Source organism: Callithrix jacchus, chromosome 6 (genome assembly GCF_049354715.1).
Source record: "Callithrix jacchus isolate 240 chromosome 6, calJac240_pri, whole genome shotgun sequence".
In the NCBI taxonomy this organism is placed as follows: domain Eukaryota; kingdom Metazoa; phylum Chordata; class Mammalia; order Primates; family Cebidae; genus Callithrix; species Callithrix jacchus.
Window position 1 is genome coordinate 133,372,311 of NC_133507.1, and position 20,663 is coordinate 133,392,973.

A 20,663-nucleotide genomic window follows, 5' to 3' on the forward strand; every position below is an offset into this window, starting at 1 on the left:
CACATAAACTATTGATTAAAATTTTCTCAATGTCACATTAATATCTAACAAAAGCTTAAAGTCTCAATTAAATGTTCTAGCAAGGTTGCTCTATTTACAAGCAAAGATATATGGAACAAATAACTATGCTTTAGAAAACTCTTCACTTTTTAATGTGCAAAGAATTTTGTATACACTGGAAAATGACAGCTCTGCAGTACAAGAATGAACTTTCAACATTTGTTCTTTGATGAAAAGCAGTGTATAGAACAACTCAGGTCATATAATCAAATATCCTGGCTTTATTGAGAAAGACTCAAAATTCAGGGCAAGCACACAATAATGGGGTCAGTCCAAACCTTTACTGAGAATACTTCCATGTTGCCAGGAATGAAATGAATCCTGGAATGTTACTATGAAACCCAATGGACCAGAGATATTTTACACAGTTAATTTTAGAGATTCAGGACTCTCGTAAAATAAGTTGACAGAATTCCACTCACTGACTTCAAAGTATGTTTTGGGAGTTCCATCCTACAGCTACTCGAAATCCGTAGTACTTTAAATCAGTTAACTTTCCTAACTAAATTCAGAGCCATGCAAAATAACATTGTGTCTACCCTGTCATTGTGTTTAGTGATCCAAAATAAAGCTCTGGAGAAAGAGAGTGAAACATTTTCACTGAAATCACTTCATCACCAAGCTTATTATTTATCTTCCATTTTCTACCACCATTGCAGTCTACCATGTAAACCCTTTCATGCCAGTGTCTCATTGTGACACAGCATGAACATGCTTATTTGGTGAGCATTTGTTACTGTAAGCATGTGCACATCAATGGTGTAAACCATAACAAAACATGAAAGAAAAGTTTTGCTAATGATAACCCTAAACACTGAGGTTTCCTGAAGTTTCCATTCTAAAAAGAAAATGAGTGCCTACTATTATTGTACTATAAACTAAACATGCAAATTAACTTTCTTGAACCCAATTATATACTAAAATTTTAATTGGCAAGTTGCCAGTAAATATATTTTATGGAGAAACTTGTTTTTAAAATGCATAACCTCATTTAAATATTATTTTTGCATTTTATTAGTTAAAAACATCTCAGTTATTTTAATCAAATCATATGATCTTATAAAAGTTGGCTAGTAAAATATTAAAGGTAATGGAAATTAAGTGAGGAAAAGCATTTCTTTATTGTAAGTTTTCTGCTTATAGTATCATATATTATCCACCTTTAAAATATCTCTGTCTACACACACACACACACACACACACACACACACACACATTCATGATCATACCTGAATCTGTACATATATTACATGTCTAAGTCTACTGAATTAACTTTATATCCATACTTTCCTAAAATAAAAGAGAAAGGCTTCAGAATATATGTTTCATGCTGGCATGACAGTGAGAATAAAGAATACATCATAATTCATTTACATGCTTATCCTGGAAAATATCTTATAAATTATACTTGAGACCCAATTATAATTATAATTTCAAATATTCCAGGTATACATGCTATGATTAAGGACAAATAATGATCTGAACTGAGAAGCATGACTCATCTTAAGGAAAAATTTGCCTTTATTTGGTTTCCAAAAGGGTCTATAAAAGACTCTAATGAAGTCTATACAATTAATATTTGTTGCACTATATGCTATGCTATAAACTAGACATAGGCACTGCAATTTTTCTTTTGCACTACCTTCTTCTCCTCCTGTTTTGTTTTTCCTTGATTTTCATTTCTCTCTATTCCCATTCTTCTCTCATTCTCTCTCACTCTCTTTCCTTCCTTCCTGCACTTTCAACCTTCTATTTTATACCACTTGTTGAGGTTTTACAATGTGCCAGGCACTGGGCTGAGCAATTCAAAATAATTTGTTTTTAATCACCACAACAATCCGAGGAAATAGGCATTTATTTCAATCCATTTCTCAAGTTTTTTATTGGAGGAAACCCAGTGTTTGACATGAAAGAAATCCACCAACTCAATGCAAACTCTCCATAGTGGAGCTGCAAATCAGACTCCAATCTACTCTGGATCAAATTATCCAAGAAGAAATTCTAACTCTCATTTTCTCAGTTTATATTTAAGACAAACTTGGTTTACTTTCTTCTTTTAATTCATGCAAGTTTATTTTCCATAAGTAATTTTTCACCTGGATAAATTAGCAGTATTTTTCTCCTTAGAAGTCTGGGTTAGTCCAAAGTAGTATTCTTCCCATAAACTTGTAAATGCATAGTCGTTACTGTCTTATACATTTTTCTTCATTTGACTACTGCTTTCCATTTTTTATTATATTTATTTATTAAACTTTCCTCCATTGTGAGCCAGAAGTGAATAAAATAAATATATGTAGTCACTATAGTCATTCTAGAGGTTTTGTTTGTTTGTTTTTTGACAGTCTCACTCTCTCTGTTGCCCAGGCTAGAGTGCAGTAGCGCGATCTGGTTCACTGCATCCTCTGCATCCCATGTTCAAGTGATTCTCCTGCCTCAGCCTCCTGAGTATCTGGGACTATAGGTGCGTGTTACCATGCCAAGCTACTTTTTGTATTTTTAGTAGAGACTGGGCTTCACCATATAGGCCAGGATGATCTCGGTCTCTTGACCTTGTGATCTGCCTGCTTCGGCCTCTCAAAGTGCTGGGATTATGGGCATGAGCCACTATGCCTGGTCAGAAATCTGGAGTATTAATAATTATGTTCTATGATGAACCAAGACTAAAATAACTATTCTGAACCTCAATAGATTATATATTTTTTAAACCTTCCTACCCATGTTTTATCTGTAAGAATTTTAGACTTAGCAGGTCACTTTTGGTGGTTTGCAATCTCTACTGTCACAAAATTCTTGCAGTGTTTCTCAGTGGGGGCAGTATCACCCACTGACAGGAAGTTGTCACATCAGTAGAGCTGCTTCAGTTGTAACAGAGGTTGGGGAATCCTACAGGTTATAGGGGTTATCACAAGGTTGTTACTGTCCCTTAAATCAAAGGATTGCCTCATATTTTGTACAACCTTAAAACACCCTACTAGACAATTAGGACTTCATATGTGCAAACTTCATGCTTGGTCATACTTTGGCCAGGCATAATTCCCTAGCTGTGTTGCTCCAGTTTCACTTGATCTTAGCCAAAAAGCCAAGAAGCAATTTACCCAAATTTAAATGAAAGTCATTTCCCTCTTTTTTTGGTCATATAACAATGTATCTGGTTAGCTGTCTTCTATTCCAGTGGTCAGCTTTTCCTTTGCCTTTTATTTCCTAATACTTCTTACACAAAAATGCCTTCTAATCTTATTTTTAATAAATCCAAATTTTCACGTTGGAAACTGTGCATTCCCTTACAATATATAGTTGATTGTACCTTACTTTTTTGTATTTCTTTTTATAATTACAATCAGAGAATTATAATAATTAGAAATATACATATGTAAGTTATATTATCTATAAATTTTATTTCAGAATTGAAAAGTGACAATTTCTTAATATATAAAAGCAGAATGTTGGACCGATAAGGATAAAAACCACCTGTCTAATGCAATTCATGTGAATATGATTTTAACTCTTTCCTCATACTGAAAGGTTTGAGGCTAATTCATTTATTATTTCCAGGTAAAGCAGGCAATGTGAGTCAAGTGGCTCTCTCTTCTTATTTCTCAGAAGACATTATTAACATAAGATAATCTTATATTCATGTGATATTTGGTTTTAAATATAGTTAAAATGTGGGTATATTGCTTTATTAAATATCATATATACATTAAATTATGAAACAGCACCTAAATATTGTCCCAATTCTCTTATGCAATGAGCCAAGGAGGTTAAGACAGCAATGTACATAGATTCACAAGGCCAGGGGGACTATGGTAAAGTTGACTAAATGTGTCCCATCTCTAAAGGACTAGTGCCACTGATAGCCTTTGGCTGTGTCCCCATCCAAATGTCATCTTGAATTGTAGCTCCCATCATTCCCATGTGTTGTGAGAAAGACCCAGTGGGAGGTTACTGAATCATGGGGGTGGGCTTTCCCATGCTGCCCTCATGATGTGAGTAAGTTGCATGAGATATGATGGTTTTATAAAGGGGAGTTCCTTACACAAATTCTCTCTTGCATGCGACCATGTAAGACATACCTTTCTCCTCCTTTGCCTTCCACCATGATTGTGAGGCCTTCCCAGCCATGTGAAACTGTGAGTCCATTGAACCTTTATTTCTTTGTAAATTACCCAGTCTCAAGTGTGACTTTATTAGCAATGTGATAACTGACTAATCCAGCTGCCCAGTTCCAACAGACTGTCGCCATGTAGGAATATGGGCTGAGAATTACCAAGTCTATACATTTTAAGAGATAAGTTAGAAAAAAAAACATTTCTTAGGCCAGATACAAAAAATATTGGGTGGGGACTACCTACATACTATTATACTATCTAACATGGGACCATATTAAAAGCTACCTATTAAAATAAACAAGATATTTAAGCAATCATACATAAAATTTATTTGAATGAAAAGAAACATTTTGTTCTATTGCTCTTCCCATTCCTCTTTGGACATATTTATTCATAATATGCTAAATTAGTTTTCTTTTAGAAATGATCTGATATATGCTCAGAGTAAGATTTTGAATGGAAACATATGAGACATAGTGTTTATCTGTAGCCTACAACACTAATATTTAGGGTCTAAGTAGTAATATAGATAAATAGATAACATACAAAGTTAAAATACAGACTTTCAAAGAATACAAACTTGTTTTTTTCCCAGTTAAAAACAGCAGGTAGTTCTGTAATGAAGGAGCCCAGGTAAATTATGTTACAATTTTATTACTAAAATGAAATTCATGGGCCGGACACGGTGGCTCAAGCCTGTAATCCCAGCACTTTGGGAGGCCGAGGCGGGGCAGATCACAAGGTCAAGAGATCGAGACCATCCTGGTCAACATGGTGAAACCCCATCTCTACTAAAAATACAAAAAAATTAGCTGGGCATGGTGGCATGTGCCTGTAATCCCAGCTACTCAGGAGGCTGAGGCAGGAGAATTGCCTGAACCCAGGAGGCTAAGGTTGCGGTTAGCCGAGATTGCGCCATTGCACTCCAGCCTGGATAACAAGAGCAAAACTCCATCTCAAAAAAAAAAAAAAAATATTCATTTAGCAGGATTTCTCACTGTGTTGCTAACTTCCCAACTGAAGGGGTGCGGGGTGGGGGGGAAAGAATACATGAAGACAAAGAATTTCTGGAAGAAGCTCAGGGAAATTTCAGCTTACTGATTTGTTTTATGTCAGACATTTTAGAGGATATTAATTTATGTTGTTTCAACCTAATCAGTTAGAAATTTGAATGACTTCTCTCACCTCAACTGGTGATACTTTTTCCTAAACATAACCAAAGATAAGTTAAGCTGCTCAAAACTGTGAATCTGAGAAAATGTCCTAAAAATATATTATAGTTTAAATATAAATTTATGTTTTCAACATTAAGTAGTCACCAAACCAAAATTTGAGCTAATTCCAAAACTTGTTTACTCTCACTTCCGGTGAAATTAGGCCCTTGCTTTCGTTGGTGAGGAGCATTAATGAAAGGTAAAATTCTTCAGGTTCCAGAGGAATGAAACAAAAAAAATACTAAAGAATCTCTTCAGCTTCGTCTACACTTTGTCAAATAATTTGTACAAAAATTTAATACTGACCCATGAATACCAGTGACTAAAAAGATCAAATTCCCATTGATCTTGGTACAGTTTATGAATTTGTCAATGTTACTGGAATCCACAGTCTGAGCTGACATCAGTGATCCCGTGCCAATGCCATCACAAGCTGTAAAAACAAGACTCAGAGTTAGGGGATTGAGGAACTTATTTTTGGGCAATAAATCATTGTATTTTCACTATAAATTAGCAAAATATTTTTAATTGTAACATATAAAAATATATTACAATTTTTTTTCTAAAAAGTAAACCATTCATTCATTCAACATTCACTACTGGTTCTGCTTTAAAATCTTGTCCCTGCATTAAAATCTAATGACCATGACTCATCATAGGATTACATTTTATATCAAGACCCAGCATACACACACAACATATACACAACTCTGACAGAAATTTTATCAATCAACACTCCTCCTAACTACATAAAATTATCTATTTTCTACTCTAATTGAAAATACTATTTTTAAGCCGTATGCGGTGGCTCGTAATCCCAGCACTTTGGGAGGCTGAGGCGGGTGGATTATAAGGTCAAGAGATCGAGACCATCCTGGTCAACATGGTGAAACCCCATCTCTACTAAAAATACAAAAAAAATTAGCTGGGCATGGTGGTGTGTGCCTGTAATCCCAGCTACTCAGGAGGCTGAGGCAGGAGAGTTGCCTGAACCCAGGAGGCGGAGGTTGCCCTGAGCCAAGATTGTGCCATTGCACTCCAGCCTGGGTAACAAGAGCGAAACTCCGTCTCAAAAAAAAAATTATTTTTAATAATTTTGAAATGCTGGTAAATTTAGTAAAATAATTTAATGGCCTACATACTAATGGTCAACCACCTGAAATTTTAAAAACAGTGGTCTAATGTAGAATATGTAAACAAAGAGTTCTGATGATGTGAATTATAACCAGAATCAAGGGCCATTTAAATATTTATACTTAAATTGAACATGCTTTCTGAAGCTTCTAATTTAAACAAATAAATCTGTGTGGGGGTGGAGCATATAGAGAAAGAGAAAGAGGGAATAAGAAAGAAAAAGAGAAAAGGGAGGAGAGAAAATACCATTTAAAATTAAGTCTGGAGTTTGTCCTTTTCTAAGGCACTCCTTGATACTTTGAAAAGTTTAATAACATTCAGGAGATTCAAACTGTACTTTAATCTTGCTTAATTTAGGTTTCATTCTGGTAAGGAATTAGAGTACTCACCGCTGGAAGAGATTCCTTCCTCCACTAAAATTCTACGGCATGAATTATGGGATGCATTTATTTTACACTTACGGTAAAATTTCTCATCACTTCATAGATCTCATCTTTCAAAATACATTTTTAAGATAAGGAGAGTAAATTTCATGTCCCTCTGCATCTCTTTTTATGCTTAGCAGATCATTTTGTATACAGTGGCAAGCAACTAATGTGTTGTGATGTCAGTATAACCGTGTGAACTCATATTTTTTACAAAGCTTTTAAGATTTGCTATTGACAGAATAACATGTAACTTTATTTCTGAGTTCCTATCAATGTTACCTCTGAGTTTTTTTCTGGACCATTTTCATAGATTTAATTAAAACTGAATAATATACAGTGTTATAAAAGTTGATATTTTGAGGAACTGTCCACAATCTTGGAAAGCATGTGTGGGCAGGTTTGGTTGTGGGGGTGGGTTTATGTTAAAAAGTGAATTAAAATCCTTGTTATATAGGCCCAGTTCCAGCTAAATAATCTGAGCTACCACTTACCTTTTGGGCAAATATCAGTGCAAGGTTTACACATTTTAATCCCATTTTCTTCTACTTCCATCTTGGAACTAGGGCAGGCACGCACACAAGAACTGGAATCCACCACAAAGTTATCTGTTTTTGTTTTTGTTTTTTAAAAGGCAAAATAAGCAATAATGTTAACATTCAGCAAACAAGATCAAAACAAGATATTTTAAGGTTTGAAAATGATTAGCATCATCGATAGTGTTTATGCATATTCCCCTTAAACAACACTTTGTTTAATTATCCCAACCTGAAATCATATTTCCAGTCAAATGCAATGTATGTTATCAACAGCTAGTACTTGCTTGGTTACTGCTCCACATCCTGAATTGCCCCCAAGATAGAGTAGATTTCATTTATATACTTAGGAAACTACATGGCATTTAGCTTGTGTTTTCCAATAGTTCCACTTCATTTCATGCCATCATGCAAGTCTGCAGTCTAAAATACTTCATGTTCATGAAGCACAAATGAAGCTTAAGTTGAACTGCCTTGGATCAAGAGAATACATTTCATATCCAGGAGAAAATGCTTAAAATGTGTTCTTTTTTTCAATGGAGTACCACAAAAACTTTCTCACATTTTTAGGAGGAAACAAAATAAAATTGGAAAGGGTAGTACTTTAGAAAAGGTTTATCAAATAGACAAGGAGCATTTTATTACCTAATACTTGGATCAAATGTCCAGTGACCTGGGATATGCCAGAAATCCCCTCCAAAGTAAAGGACAAATTATTACATCTAAAGGCTCTCATAATACATAGGAACACAATACCTGGTAGGCCACTCTGGTTTTAAAACAACAAAAAGTAACATCCTTCCATGCTTGGGAACATTGCTCTGGTACAAGATGCAATGTTGTGGAATGCTTACAGCCTTGAGAGGTGCCCAAAGCAGAAAAGGAATATAATGTAGGTTAGGTTGTGATGCAAGCAATTTTGCTACTTGGGCCGTAAAATCCAAGAGGGTCTATGACATTGGGAGTATCTACAGTGGGAAAATATGCCATGTAGAGTTATGACAAATTTCATTAGACCATCACAACAGAGACTTCTAGGTTTCTAGAGCTTCTAGGTTTCTAGGTTACAAACCTGTAGCACAGGATTGTACGCCATTTAATAAACAGCATTTGACATGCTTCTGGGTCCTGGTAGAGATGGATCTTGGGTCAGACCTTGTAGCCAGCATTGCCTATCATAAACAGGGTTTTGTTATCATGTCACAATGTTATCATACCGGCCAGGTCCAGCAGAATTCCATTGTAAAATTAAAGTAGGATATGAGTAAGGGCAGAAGCAGGAGTAAATTTCATAAGCAAATGGTTAACCCCCTGCATGCCATCCACCACTGAGCTTGCCGCTCTCAGTCAGCTCATACCTGTGGCTGTGTGGGGGCTGAGAGAAGTCACTTAGGACAAGCTAACAGAGTAAGACATAAACTAGACTTGCTATGTGGGTATTAGCTGACAATCGATGGCAGCTTCTCTGTCTCCAGTCTCACCTACAAGTGGACTTGAAACAGAGACAAGAGAAAATCTTACTGAAGGACATAATTCTAGGTAGGGAAACTGATTACTCATTTGTCTAAAAAAAGAAGTAGCCTGAGCTTAGAATATCTATGAACTCACGAGCTTGTCCTGAGAGAATAAATACTGGAAAATTTGAGAAGGAAGGGAATCTGGGGCAAGGAGACATGTGTGAATCCATGTGAGTGGGCACAAAGTATGAAACAAATTTGGATTCCAAGTGAACATCCACATGAAAGCATCCACCACAACAAACAGGCACTTTGTTTAAAGCAAATCCAATCTTGCTTTCTTTCCTTCCCCAAAAAGTGTTAATTTTGAGACTGTTCCTTAATAACCTATTCTCTGTCTCAGGGGAACACAACCTGCAACAGGTACATACATGATATTAAATAGCCATTCTTTCTTCAAGCTCTTGTGATATGGTTTGGATCTATGTTCCCACCCAAATCTTATGTGGAATTATAATCCCCAGTATTGGAGGTGGGACCTGGTGGGAGGTGACTGAATCATGGGGGCAGCTTCTCATGGTTTAACACTAACCCCTTGGTGTTGTCATGGCAAGAGTGAGTTAGCATGAGCTCTGGTTGTTTAAATGTGTGTAACACCTCCTGTCTCTCTCTTCTTGCTCTGGCTATGTAAGACACGCTTGCATCCCCTTCACCTTCACTGTGATTGAAAATTTCCTGAGCCCTCCCCAGAATCCCTCATGCTTCCTGTATAGCTTGCAGAACCATGAGCCAATTTCACCTCTTTTGATTAACAATTACCCACTCTCAGGTATTTCTTTATAGCAGCATAAGAACAAATTAATGCATCTTGAAAAATATGCTACAATGAAACACTTTCCCAATTCTGCCAAACGGAATAGATAAATGTTATAATTAGCCTTATATCACTTAGATTCAACTTTTTTAGCCAAATGAGTTTCAGAAAATATATGTTTGGAGTTTTTGATTTCAGAATACTGGACTAGGAAATGTAGACCTGCATTTAGAAGCTTAATGTCCTTGTTTTCCCAAGAAAGCTTCAATTTGGCAAACCAAGCCTTGTAAGCCAGGCCCATCAGAGATTTAAATTTTTTCATAGATAAATACTGAAGTGTTTAAATGAGTCTGTAGTTTGAGATACGTAAACTAATGTGAGAAAGGAAGACGGTAAGCTATCACATTTAAAGTGAACAAGCCATATAATTTTATACAATAGGTCTTCATATTTAGTTACTTGCTACTTGCTATGGTTTGGAACTGACAGCCTTCAGGTGAACCACTGCAAAGGATATAGTAAAGAAAAGGGGAATTCCCTAGTTCAAATTTACCTGGTACTTCTGCTCTAGCCCAACCCTTGGGCTTCAACCTCAGGACTAGAATAAAAGTGAGAGAACCAAAAAACTCCAAGAAAGCATAGTTTTGACTGTTTTGGGGGAAGGCATCATAATTTGAAAGTAGTAGAGTAGGTAGGAGCATAACATGTGTCTAAAAAGAGGAAAAATATGATCATCTAGCCCCATCCTACAATACTGCCAAGTCCTCAGTTTTGTAAGGATGGTAGATGGTGACATATAAGGTAACTTTAGATAAGAGGGTATTAGATGAAAAGCACTGGTGTGAATATTAAAAATTTAAGATGTGAAATCTTTGCTGTCTTAGAGTTAGTAGGTCTGTGACTTTAAAGTGCTAATTAAGAGACATATTAAATTTACATAGATATAAAGAAGTCAAAGCACAATTTTTTAAATGAATATGAACATCTTTCATAATAATGACTAGAATTGTGTTTTCAAAGCCTTTTTTTTTTTTTTGAGATGGAGTTTTGCTCTTGTTACCCAGGCTGGAGTGCAATGGCACAATCTCAGCTCACTGCACCCTCCGCCCCCTGGGTTCAAGCAATTCTCCTGGCTCAGCCTCCCAAGTAGCTGGGACTACAGGCATGCACCACCACGCCCAGCTAATTTTTTGTATTTATAGTAGAGACGGGGTTTCACCTTGTTGACCAGGATGGTCTCGATCTCTTGACCTCGTGATCCACCCACCTCAGCCTCCCAAAGTGCTGGGATTATAGGCATGAGCCACTGCGCCCGGGCTTCAAATCCTTTTTAAATAATCTACTCCTCTTAGCCAGACATGGTGGCTCATGCCTGTGATCCCAGCAATTTGGGAGGCCAAGGCAGGTAGATCACCTGAGGTCAGTACTTCAAGACCAGCCTAGCCAACATGGTGAAACCCTGACTCTACTAAAAATACGAAAATTAGCTGTGCTTGGTGGCATGTGCCTGAAATCCCAGCCACTCAGGAGCCTGAGGCAGGGAAATCACTTGAACCTGGGAGGTGGAGGTTGTAGTGAGCCAAGATTGGGCCATTACACTCCAGCCTGGGTGGATCAAGACTCTGTCTCCAAAAATAAAAATAAAACATCTATCCCTCTCATCCTTATATCCTACCTGTCTCTTTGATTGTTATAATGACTTTGGAAAGCAGGGAAGGAAAATAAATACATTTATTTTTAAGACAGAGTTTTGTCCTTTTTGCCCAGGCTGGAGTGCAATGGCATGATCTCAGCTCACTGCAACCTCTGCCTCCAAGGTTCAAGCATTCTCCTACCTCAGCCTCCCAAATAGCTGTGATTAAAGGTGTGTGCTAACACACCCGGCTAATTTTTGTATTTTTAGTAGACACCAGATTTAACTATGTTGGCCAGGCTGGTCTCGAACTCCTGACCTCATGTGATCCACCTGCCTCAGCCTTCCAAAGTGCTAGGAATACAGTCATGAGCCACTGCACCTGGCCAGAGATATAATTTTTATAACCCACATCTTAAAGAAGAGAGAACAGAGAACTAAATGTTTTATTTAAAAATCATGTAACTAATAAGGAGACAAAGCCACAATCCATAGACACTCTAATCCCATGTCCCTTATACAGATTGAGTATCCCTTATCCAAAATGCTTGGGACCAGAAGTGTTTCAGATTTCAGAATTTTGGGGATTTTGTAATATTTGCATAAACATAATGAAATACCTTGGGGCTTAGACCCAAGTCTAAAAACAATATTCAGTTTTATGAATCACGTATACCTTTACATATGACCTGAGGTACTTTTATACAATATTTTAAGTAATTTTTTGTGTGAAAGATACTTTGTGTACATTGAACCATCAGAAATAAAGGTGTTACTATCTCAGCCACCTGCATGGACAATCTGTGGTTATTTGGCATCACCATCATTCATGTATCTAAATTTATATACTACTGATAAGCCATCATATTCTTACACTTATTCACACATAAATATGTAAAAGTTAAAAAAAAGGTATACCACTAACACAGTGAAAAGATATTGTGCTCAGAATAACTAGGTATCACAGTAGAATCACCAGAATACCTGTATCAGCTGTGAAACAAGAGCAACAACAAACAATGCAGGCTTTTAGTGTCCACCTATGATGCTGTGTTTTGATTAAAAGGTTACTATACACTGTGTTTTCTTAGGTTCAAAGAAACATCAGAAACAGGAGAGGAATCAGGGAATGGGTCCTACAGGGATAAGGAGGCTTTCTGCTTGGATGGCTTTCTAAAATGTTTCCTCCAGGGTCATCTGCCTTACTAACAATGAATTTTGTCTTAGAAGTCTCGTTTTAATTGCATAAACTCACATGATTTTATGAATCATGTTCTGTTATGAATGCACCATGCCCTAGTCCTTCAATAAGCTCGTAACACATTTTCATCAAGTCATCTCTAGGATCTTTTTATGTAATATTAAAACATCTTAACTGTCACTATTACCACAATCGCTTTTATTCAGAGCCACTTCTGCTATTTCACCATCAGTCAATGAAGGAACAACTCGTTATCAATGTTAAACACTTCTGTGATATCCACTTCTTCCAGCTTACTGAGGGACTCTGAAGATATTTTTTCTTCTTACTTGGCATAGGGAATCTTTCCAAGTAACTACCTTTTCCCTGAACATAGTCACAGGTCAGAGGTTGTACCAGGCATGCAAAACTGTGTCTTTAGTTACTGTGTTCCAAGCACTGACAACAGCATATACAGCATTCTTCATGCTAAGCTCCTTTTGAAAACCTTCCCACACCCAGGCCTCTGTTCACTGCTGCTAGCATGCTGCTCATGCCTGTAATCTCAGCACTTTGGGAGGCCAAGGTGGGCAGATCTCGAGGTCAGGAGATCAAGATCATCCTGGCTAAAACAATGAAACCCTGTCTTTACTAAAAATACAAAAAATTGGCCAGTTGTGGTAGCAAGTGCCTGTAGTCTCAGCTACTCGGAAGGCTGAGGCAGGAGAATCTCTTGAACCTGGGAGGTAGAGGTTGCAGTGGGCTAAGATCTGCACCACTGCACTCCAGCCTGGGAGACAGAGAGAGACTCTGTCTCAAAAAGGGGGAAAAAGTGTTTTTGCATTTACTCTTCATTTATTCTTCAGACTATAATGAAGAATAGTCTGGTTACATGGCTGAATTAATGAAGTCATATTTGGGGGAATGTACATGGCATAAACATTATTTCTGATGAGAGTTTCAGCTACAGGATGAGTAGAACAGTTGTCAAGAAAAAACAAAATCTCATAGTCATCACCCAGTCCAAATTCCCAGCACTGAGCAGAAAGTGCTGGTTCAAAATGTTTGGGTGAAGTCAATAAGAAAAGTTGTTCTGGTAACCTATGCATTTTTGGTAGCCTCATCATTGACTGGTAAGAAGTTCTCTTTGGAGACAGTGAGGAGGCAACCTTTCGCCTACCATAGCAAGTTTACATTGATGTGTGCCTGCTGCATTAGCACATTCCAGCACAGTTATTCTATCTTTGGCATCCTTAATTCCTGCAGTGGCTGTCTAATGAACTGTGGTCAGTGTTTTTCTGGAGGAACAATGCCGAAACAGTGATGTTGCATCAGATTCACAGAATTGTCCTGCTGTCAGATATTTATCAGTGATGACCTGGGCAAACTCATTGATAAATTTTTCACTGCTTCATGAACAGCAGATGTTTTGTCACCATGAATCTCTAAAGATTTAATGTCATGTCTTTTCTTACATTTCTGTGGCCAGCCTGTTGAATATTTACAGTTCTCTTCAACTTTCAGTTCATTGTGCTAGATCTTTGCTTGTTTCATGATCAGCTTATCATTATGTGGCATATGTTCAGCTACATGCTGACAAATTCACTCTTTCAATACACAAGCAAGATCTTCATTATTAGCTTTACCCAGTGTTATTCTATTTTTCATTAGCTTCTGTTTGTCATTTTTAGCATAGGACTCCAACAGTTTATCCTTCTGTTTCTTCAGGTCACACAGAGTGTTCATTCCAACACTGTACTCTTCTCTATGATGTTGCACACTTACACCATTCTCCCATTTCTCCAAAAGCTTGACTTTCTGTGCTACAGATAAACATAAATGTTTCTGCTTATTCTTACCACTCTTACCCAGAGGGATAGCTGCAGGCCTTTTTGACATTTTCAACAGTATCTTAACACGTCAGAGCATAGAATAAGCAACAAAACCCAGTGAGTAATGCACAAAGGTATTGGCTCCATGTGGGGTATTTTGGAAAACTTCACATCGGTGTGTCTGGCCTGCACATGAGCCATTTTATTACCCTTTGTGGGTATGCTTCCCTGGGGAAATCTGGGTATACATTGAAAAGATACATCACAGTTGAAAGGGGCTGAGAGTGTGTTTCTTTTTCCCTCTTTTGGGAACACTAAATAAACTGTGTCGTGTACATTTTGACTGTGACCCATCACATGAGGTCTGGTATGGAAGTTTCCATTTGTGACATCATGTCAGCACTCTAAAGCTTTCAACTTTTTGAACATTTCAGATTTTGGATTTTTGGATTATGGATGCTCAGCCTGTACTTCCTACTGTATCACATACAAGTGAAGTAAGTCACATTACATGTATGGTACAGACTATAAAAAACTCTTTTAAATGAGTATATAAACATATATAGTGATTTTTTTTTTTTTGCCTTTCCAACAGGAAATGTCTCATTGGTCACTCAAAGCAAAAAAAAAAAAAAAAAAAAGATTCAAGTACATATCAATATATTATCCTGAATATCTGATGAAAGTTAAGCTGTTCATTTTGAATCCTCAGGATGTTATCAATTTCTTTAAGATCCTTTAACATACCCTTTATATATATGTTTTAAGGTTAATTTGCTATTAAATCTCTCTCTCTCTCTCTCTCTCTCCCTCTTTATATATATATATATATATCTGTGTGTGTGTGTGTGTGTGTGTGTGTGTCATTTAAGGTTAATTTGATATTAAAATTATAATGCTAAATATTCTAGTTACAAATAAGGAATCAGAAGCAACTTTAGGCAAAAATCCATTATTATAAGAATCAGACCCTATTCATTACATAGCTTGCTGCCACTTAACTAATTACTTTTCGGAGAAGTGGTATGACAGGCAAAAATGTTGTGGTATAGTAAAAACAGTAAGAGTTTTATAACCTCAAACATGTCATTCTTTTACTATGGAACTTTACACCAACCACTTTAAATTTTTGGTTTAGTTTCCTTATTTATAAAATGGCGGTAATAGTACCTATACCCACCTATACCCAAAGTACTTAACAATATTCTTACAAGTTTCAAATTAAAATAAACTAACATACCTAATTAATTTGGTTATTCTTATTCTGTTACTTACGTGGACATTTCTTGACACAGAATGCTCCATATGTGTACTTTGCATTGAAATTGTGCTCCAGTTGAAAGGTGGTTGGATTGTAGACAAAGGTCTGGGGACACTGAGTAACACATGCTCCACTGTCATTGAAATTCATGCAGGCCTGCAACATAGCAAACATTACTTTCATTTACAAGTAAACTTCCTAATACTTGTTAATAAAACACTGCCAAATATGCAAAACTTGTTTCCTTAGTATATAATTACTCCATAATACTAAAAAAATTGATAATTTTAGAGTCATTTATGTTTCTTAAATTTCATAAATTTTTTTTGCAGTGTCACTAAATAGGTCATTTATGGTTACTGATGCTCGAAGTGATTAATATGTATCTAGTAATTTCTAAATTGAGAATTGGTTTAAGGTTAGCTAACAGTGAAAAATTATTAAAGTTTACACTTACTCAAAGCATTTATGTTTAGTCTTAGAGTACAGCACTTGCAACCAAATCCCTAATTCTACAGGGTAGACATTCACTTGAGCTAGTCATCATCCAGTCCAGCTTCCCAGCAATGAGCAGGAAGTGCTGGTTCAAAATGTGTGGGTGAAGTCAATAAGAGCTGGTATTTTAAAGAGTTCCATGTCTCACATGACATGTAAAGGTCAATTATCACCATTGTCTAGTAAGAAAACATTGTGATGGTCATTTATATTGGACTTAAAGAAAAGGCTCTGGTTGGTGACTAGCCAAATACAAATATGGTATATGTAATGCCAAAATGTAAAGAGATAACTAGCTATAATTAGCTTATAATTAAATAATATGATGTAATTTCTAGTATGGCTTTTTTCCTAATGGCACTCCATTCAGTAAAAGCCATCATGTAGAAGTAAGTTCATCTCTGCTGACTCACATATTTATATTAAGAACTCAATTTATTAATATTTTCAAATTCATTTGAGAAGAATTAAAAACAATTTTATCACCTGAGAGGTAGGTAGTTGATATAAAAACAGAATATGTGTATTAATCTATATAAACATGTGATTAACAAAAGTGTGGATGAGTTAATTCTTTTCATTAAGAAATCAAGCCATTTTAGGAATAATTTAGGACTTGGAAAGCAAGCTAATCTGAACTCAAGCTATGATTTACATTTAATCATAAATAGTACATATGGTTATTAATAAGCATTAATCTATTTGGTTTCCTCAAAACATTTGCTTCATCAATTGTTGTTTTAGCAAGCACTTTATCATAAACATGACAATTCCCTGATGATGGTCTACTAGATGCATAATCAGAACGAGACTTACTGATGATACATTATTCACTAAGATGACACATTCTAGGAAGAATCCATTAAAAAACAATCTAGAAAATTCAGTAAGTTTTAATTTATGGCTATAAAACTTCTTGTGTCCTTATAATTGCTTTACTAACATATTTTATGCAATGTTGTACACAGATTGCTTGGGAACAAAGAAACATAAGTCAGAGGAATAAAACAAATTTACCTTTCAGACAGCATACAAAACAATGTAACTTACACTATGGCCTTAGTCTGGTATTTGAACATTTTGTACCAAAAGCCAAATTGGAATCACTGGACCATTCTATAAAAGTAATGGAGTGATAATTTGAAGTTCACTCAATACTGTGCATATCATGATAATGGAACTATGAAAAAAATTGCATTGCAAAACTTCTGAGAGTTGTTGCTATTGCTGTTTATTGTTGTTGTTTTGGAATTGTAATACAATACCTGCAGTGTTCGACGTCCTTTATAATCAAGCTTCCATCCTATGTCTGATGATAGACAGAGGAAGGTTCTCAGTTCAAGACTTGCTGAGTATCTCCTTTAAATTTTTAGCATTATTTCCTTTTCTTCTTCCTCCCTATCCACTTCTGCAATATGTATTTTTGTTTCACTATTGAATGAGTGTAGATGATAATATTTCTTATGATATTAATAATACTAAGAAATTACTGTCTATATCATAAGAACTTTAATATATAGTTTACTCATTTCTGAAATTAGTTTTATTTTTTTTAAAGCTCAATTCTACTACATATATTTGCTGGATATTTGAGAGAAAAAAATGTCTGTGTTCATTTTCAACTATAAAAATATTTGTGTATTTTTATGATTTTTCACTTTAAAATTAAACCAGTGTTCTTTGTATGTGAAATTGAGTTAATAAAACTCAGAATTGCTGATATGTATGCCAAAGAACAAAGAGTACTGTCAGGAATATGATATCAAAATATAATCAAAAACTGTCCCTAACAAACTATTTGTAAATCCTAAATTTTTAAAAAATATTACCTTTAAAAATATAAACTAGAAAATACTGAAACTCAAAAATATATCCTCTATAATATTTAAATTTATGTTCAGGAAATAAAATGTAATTTCTCCCACTCACAGAACTCAATGATGCAACCACATAAACAGGTAATCACTTAATCACTACATTTCTTGAAAGGATGCTATTAGATTCTAAAAAGATATCTCAATATATTCTCCAGTGAATCTCATTTGTAATATAAATTATATCAGAAAATACAATTCATTTAACACAAGAGAACAGTTCTAGTTAATAGCCAACTCAGTGAGGGAATGACTTCGAGGAGGGCTGAGCATTTTTCTTAATCCTCAAGTGGCAAAAGTTGATCTTATTGCAGTAAGATAAAGACTCAATATGCCTGAGCCAAATAGGGAGGGAAAGGGGAGCAGGATAATAAAAGAGAGAAATCGCAGACATACGAAACAGTCTGTGTCCTTAGGTCCTGAGCATCCTCCAGCACATTCTCGATGGCAGCAGTCACTGACGTAGGGTCCGTAGCATCTGCCGTCACATTGTTCTGCACACACCGTCCTTGTCACTGCAGAAGACCGAGATAGGACTATGATCAAAGTCTACCACCAAGAGAAACTCATAAGCAGAGTTCTGGAATTACAATTTCTCAACCTCTTTGACTCAATTCAGCAAACATTTAATAAATGAGGTTTGCAACTAGATCAAAATTGTTACATAAAATCTCCAAAATTAATATATAATTATTTTTTTATATTCTTTCTTGTTTTAGCAAATAATTATAGTGCTTGATGACAATTATACAACTTAACAAGAAAGATTCTAATTTGAAGCCAGGCACAGTGGAGTATGCCTGTAATCCCAACTACTTAGGAGGCTGAGACAGGAGGACTACTTGAGGCCAGCAGTTCAAGGGTACAGTGGGCTATGACTGCACTTGTGAATAGTTGCTGCACTCCAGCCTGGGTAGCACAGCATGACTCTGTCTCTAAAATTAATAAAAGAAAAACAGAAATGACTAAATAGACATTTGGCAGGCTAGGAAAGGTGAAGTTAATTCATACAATGTGTATAGTAAGCTCCTAGTAGAAGGTGTCCCCAGAAATGGGTCTGAGATTTTCAGTAGTCAATGTAGAAAGGAACACATAAATGTTTAGTTAATTCACATAATATTTTACATGAGGAAAGAAAGAGAAAAATCAAGAAAATAAGGGAAGGGGAGGGATGGGGAGGGAAGGGAGGAAGGAAAGTAAGAAAGAAGGAAGGAAAGCCATTCATAGTAAATACAACAAAAAGTATCATTGCTCTTTTTTTTAACATGCTTCAATCGAAGCTGACAGCATCATATCAAGGATATTTTAGTAAAACCAATGCTAAAGACTATGGTTTAAAATTATAGTAATGAGACAAAATTCTGCTCATCTCACTTATTCCAAAAAATATTTTTAGATTATTTAAGGTATGAATTTTATAGGGTATGTATAGTATATAATTTCATGGTTTCTGTATTTTCACTTCAGCCTTGTTTCTGCCTACATTTTTAAATAGGTCTTCTAAGCTTTCTTTGTTGCTGCTTACCAGGATTCTGCCTCGTAACCATTAGCATTCCCCAGACGTGTTCTTGACAATTTTTTGGTGGTGAGGGGACTATGGCTCATTCCTGGGTAAGTCATTCATCTTCTACTTAGCATACCAACAGTCGATGACTTTCAGATCCAGAACTGAGTTCTCTATGGAGCTGCAGCATGTATTTCCAGCTGTCTACACAAGTCTCCATTTTGATATGCAAGGTGTAAAGCACAGAACGTAACTCTTCTTCCCACACCCACTACTGAGTGTATTTCTCCTCTAAGTTCCCTTATCTCAATTAATGGAAGCACCATATATACAGTAGCTTGCTAGCAATTTGCAATGTATTTCCTGTCTCCTATCCCCTCATCATCACTTCTCATACCTAATAAAAATGCCAAGTATTAGCAATTGTTTCCTAAATATTTCTCAGTACCTTCCCTCTTCTCTATTCCAACTTTATTCAAAAGCCTATCTCTAAATTATTACATAGTGTTCTAAAAGTTTTCTCAGATCTCATCTTTTCTTTCCAGTTAATCCTCCATAAGGCCCTGAAAGTAATGGTTTGAAACTGCAAATCAATGCCTATAAATTAGTGTTGATTCCCAGTATGAAACTTCTGACCATCCCTGTACTAATAATTAAGCCTTTAGCAAGAGACAAAAGTCCTCCATAAATTGACCACCATGTCTACCCTTCCAGGAATCTCATTACTCTAATTCTGTTTCTCACATCCAGTCAGATAGAAATACCACTTGCAATTCAGCTGTGATTCTCATTGCATCTTCACAAGGCATTTCTCCATGTTAAAAGCTTTTCCTAGCTTCTCAGCGTGGGAAATACTTGCTCTGAAACCTTTCCAGACACAGCTTCTAGCTGAGTTATTTTCTCACTCTTGCCTCTGAACAATCAAGAATAGAAAGTTAATGCAGCAATCTAGATAGTCTGAAGATCTAGGTTCAAATCCAAAATATATCCATGTGATATGGGCAAGTTATTTAACCATTCTGTAGTTTACTTCACCATTTTTAAGATGGAGTTAGTATCAGTACCCATCTAAAAGGATTGAGGATAAATATAGAGGTATAAAGTGCTTTACATGGTCCCTATTAACAGCGCTCAG

General features: G+C 36.0%; 1 protein-coding gene across 5 annotated transcripts in view; it reads right to left on the minus strand.

The window, feature by feature from the left end:
* ERBB4 (erb-b2 receptor tyrosine kinase 4) overlaps positions 1-20,663 on the minus strand; it is a 1,220,557-nt gene that overhangs the window by 345,158 nt on the left and 854,736 nt on the right. For all 5 annotated transcript variants that reach the window (XM_035306587.3, XM_035306586.3, XM_008999419.5 and 2 more), the window contains exons 6-9: positions 18,421-18,539; positions 15,670-15,811; positions 7,437-7,550; positions 5,690-5,816 (exon numbers count right to left, since the gene is read on the minus strand). In XM_035306587.3, the coding sequence (XP_035162478.1) occupies positions 5,690-5,816; positions 7,437-7,550; positions 15,670-15,811; positions 18,421-18,539 (502 nt within the window). The remainder of the gene's footprint in view (positions 1-5,689; positions 5,817-7,436; positions 7,551-15,669; positions 15,812-18,420; positions 18,540-20,663) is intronic.